At 46.1% G+C, this 3,760-nt stretch overlaps 1 protein-coding gene across 1 annotated transcript; it reads right to left on the bottom strand.

The window, feature by feature from the left end:
- Positions 1 to 359: 359 nt before the first annotated feature.
- Positions 360 to 2,617, bottom strand: LOC311031205 (tripartite motif-containing protein 16-like). Its single transcript, XM_084037362.1, has one exon. It carries the CDS (start codon positions 2,585 to 2,587, stop codon positions 926 to 928), a length of 1,662 nt encoding a protein of 553 aa, XP_083893488.1. The 5' UTR covers positions 2,588 to 2,617; the 3' UTR covers positions 360 to 925.
- Between the last annotated feature and the right edge of the window lie 1,143 nt (positions 2,618 to 3,760).

The following is a 3,760-nucleotide window of genomic DNA, read 5'->3' as shown; positions in this document are numbered from 1 at the left end:
TTACACCTATAAAGTGTAAACTTATACCACACGTTAAACTGAACGCAGAGCCAGTGTTTTATTCTGTCCCCCATTAAAAAGGAAACAAGGCTACATGTGTGCAAAAACAAACCCTTTCACATTTACAAAAAGGACATAAAGAGCCCGACAGTTAGTGTGTGTGATGCATGGAAAGTCAATCAACCTCAGAATAACAAAATCCTTGCAAAAATAAGAAATCAGCTCTTCGGTTAATGACACAGGAGGTGATCAAACCTGGACCCGATGAAAGGAAACCCCATGTGATGAAACCCACAACCAGGAAACATCTGCACCGCCAATCTGAGAGTTAAAGACACACGACGAAGCTCGGGGGAAATCATTTATATTCAATATCATAATCACATAAGCATCAATAATTCATATAAAAAAAACCTCTTTAAAACAAAACTTTTCAGCATCTGTGATCGACGTCCCAAAAACAAACAAAGAGTCTTACAGGAGGTGGAGAAAACAAACACACCTGGCAGTGTAACTAAACCCGGAGCGATCGCTTCCTGTGAAGCTGATGATGAGATTTGAGGCGTGTTGTTGTTGTTCTGGGTCGCATTAGATCGTCAGCTGTTCCTGTTATTTTGTCCACCTCCCGCTCACACCATCAAGTACAAGATCTGCTGCTCAGTTAGCAAAAATATCAACAGAATAAAAAAAGTACTGGTGTTACTGGTGTTACTCTTTCAAGACCCACAATAAGGAGGGACTTGTAAAATGTAACATTTTCAAACTGTGTTCCATTCTCAAAAGAAAACATCAGCAAAACAGTTATTTTATTTTGAATGGGATTCAAATAGAGGAGAGAAGGAGGCGGAGAGGAGAAGGACAAGAGGAGGAGGAGGAGGGAGAAGAAGAAGGAGGTGAAATCATTCAACTCTTAAATGCCTTCTGTCTAGTTGAGTTGACAGAACTCGCCACTGCCTCCAACATCAACATAAAGTCCAGCATAGAGGGGCTCAGTGAACATGGTCTGGACTCTGTGGAGGAGAGTCATGGTCTCAGAGACGCTGTAGAAGGACAGAATACCTGCTCTGTGATCCAGGAACACTCCTACTCTGGAGGACCGAGGACCTGAGACGGGAGTTTGAACTGAGTTGTAGGAGAACGTATATCTGTTGTTGTTACAATATAACGACCAGGATTTGTCATTGAGTCCAAACGTACATTGACGCCAGTCTCCTGTTCTACTGATACTCTTGTATGCGACTGCTACACCACCTCCATCACCTCCTCTCTCCACCTCCCAGTAACAACGGCCAGTCAGACTTTCTCTACTCAGGACCTGACGACGTCCAGTGAATCTGTCTGGGTGACTAGAATAAGACTGGTTTTGACTCTGTGTTGCTTTTCTGTTCCCCTCAGATAATAACAGATATGTGTATGCTGTGTTTGGATCCAGTGTGATTTCACGTGAATATTTCAAGAATCCAGCTCTGGTCTTGGGTTCTGGTTGTGGCAGTAAAACATCCACTTCAGTCCCGGCCAGTGAGACGTTTGTCCATCTGTGTGTCAGAACTTCCTGTAGTCCATCTCTGACTTCTGACAGCGCCGCCGTCACGTCCTCAAAGTAGCGGCGAGGAGGACGGGCGTTGATGCTGGATGAGCGTGTGGACTCACTGAGTGGTGACAGTGACGGGTAGTCGTGTAGAAACTGGTTGTGATCCTCTGTGTGTGAGAGCTTCTCCAGCTCAGCGTCTCTCCTCTTCAGCTCACTGATCTCCTGCTGCAGCTTCTCCTGAAGCTCTCCGACTCGACTCACTTCCCTTTCCTGCTGGGATCTGACCTGCTGCTTCACGTCAGAGCGTCTTCTCTCCATGAGACGGATCAGCTCCGTGAACATCTCCTCACTGTCCTCCACTGCTTTATCAGCAGAGTGGTTGATGGCCTCCACCTCCTGGTGGAGCAGCTTCACATCTTTGTCTCTGTCCTGGATTCTCTGCTGGATGTTTAGTCGACTCCCCTCCAGCTCTCTCTGCCTCTCGGTCCTTTCTGCTGCAGCTGAGACTGTGTCGTGGCCTTTATGTTCGTCCACAGAGCAGAGATAACAGATAGACTGCTGATCAGTACGGCAGAACATCTTCATCACCTCATCATGACGAGAGCACACGTTCTCCTGGAGCTTGTTGGAGGGCTCCACCAGCCGGTGTTTCTTAAATGCTGCTGATTCATGATGAGGCTGGAGGTGTTTCTCACAGTAAGAGGCCAGACACACCAGACAGGACTTGAGGGCTTTCCGTTTCCTCCCAGTGCAGGAATCACAGGCCACATCTTCAGGTCCAGCATAGCAGTGACCAGCAGGAGCAGCTTGGAGTCCAGTCTTCTTCAGCTCCTCCACCAGATCTGCCAACATGGTGTTTTTCAGCAGGACAGGCCTCGGTATGAAGGTCTGCCTACACTGAGGGCAGCTGTAGATCTCCTTCTCATCCCAGAAGCTTTCAATACACTTCATGCAGTAGTTGTGTCCACAGGAAGTAGTCACCGGATCCTTCAGTAGATCCAGACAGATGGAACAAGAGAAGGTTTCCCGGTCCAGCTGAACTCCTTTCTGCGCCATTTCACCTCTCAGCGACGACGACTGTCTGAGTTTCACTTAGTGAGAAGTGAAACTGGTCTGAGGTCTGATCTCAACAACACTGTGTGTGTGCAGTGAAGGTGGCCTGTCAGCTGCTGCACTTCACCGCCATGTTGGTTACACCCGTCCACACGCAGTAGATCTGAAGGGGAGGGAACAAGGAAGTGTGTGTGTGTGTGAGAGAGAGAGAGAGAGAGAGAGAGAGAGAGAGAGAGAGAGAGAGAGATTTTTTTTATTTTTACAAAAAACACTTTATTTACAATATTCATATATACATATACATACAATATTCATCAATATCTCAACAGAGAAAATGCAATGCATCAATAAAGTGCTATTTGTGCATAAGGTTAATAAAAAGAGGAGTTTATCTGATAAAAAACTGTGCAAATACTAAATCATCATTTTTGACAGAGCAGATAAAATCACCGAAGCACCACCGCCGTTTAAAATGTTCCACGTCCCCAATGGTCTTATAAAACTTAAACTCTAGACATATTCTTGACTTAATGTTACAGAGAAACACAGGAAGGGCCTCATGCCCCCTCTTTCTTTTACCTTGTTTCTCCGACTGATGTAGACTGCCATTTTTGCTTCTCCTAATAGGAAGTCTATCAGCTGCCATTTGACCCAATCTGTCTTTTTCTATCCTGCACCAAAAATAAAAACTCTCTCTGAAAAAAAAAACACATTAAAAGAGCTAAAAAACCAACGTTAAAAAAGAAAAAAAGCTTGTGAGTCTCAGGCATTCAGTAAAAACATGGAAAACTGTCTCTCTTAGGCCACAGAAAGGACATTGGTTTGAAACGGCAGGATTTAAAACTGAGACAAAGGCATTTGAGGCGATGGCACCATGAAGTACCCTCCACTGGAGGTCAGCTGTCCGTTTTTTAAGGGGAGGCTTGTATAAAACCCTCCACTGCGGGCAGGCCCCGTCCCACCCCGCTCTGTTGCTCCAAGCTGTGGGGGGCCTACTTTTCAGTCCTTTCCTGTTGACTGATTTGACAATGTTGGTGTACAGCGTTGCCTTGTCGGCTCTGTGCAGGCTGAGCTTGCCCGGGCTAGTGACAGTTAACAGGGGTCCAGTCTCTTCTCCAAACTCTGGGCTCAGGCCAGAGGGGGGGGTCTATACTTCTTCTTCAACTTCAACTTCAC

This window comes from Eutrigla gurnardus (genome assembly GCF_963514095.1).
Source record: "Eutrigla gurnardus genome assembly, chromosome: 2".
In the NCBI taxonomy this organism is placed as follows: Eukaryota; Metazoa; Chordata; class Actinopteri; order Perciformes; family Triglidae; genus Eutrigla; species Eutrigla gurnardus.
This window is presented reverse-complemented; position numbering and strand designations above follow the sequence as displayed.

Excerpts from the sequence above, each read along its gene's own strand:
- LOC311031205 (XM_084037362.1), bottom strand. The coding sequence starts at position 2,587 with ATGGCGCAGAAAGGAGTTCAGCTGGACCGGGAAACCTTCTCTTGTTCC.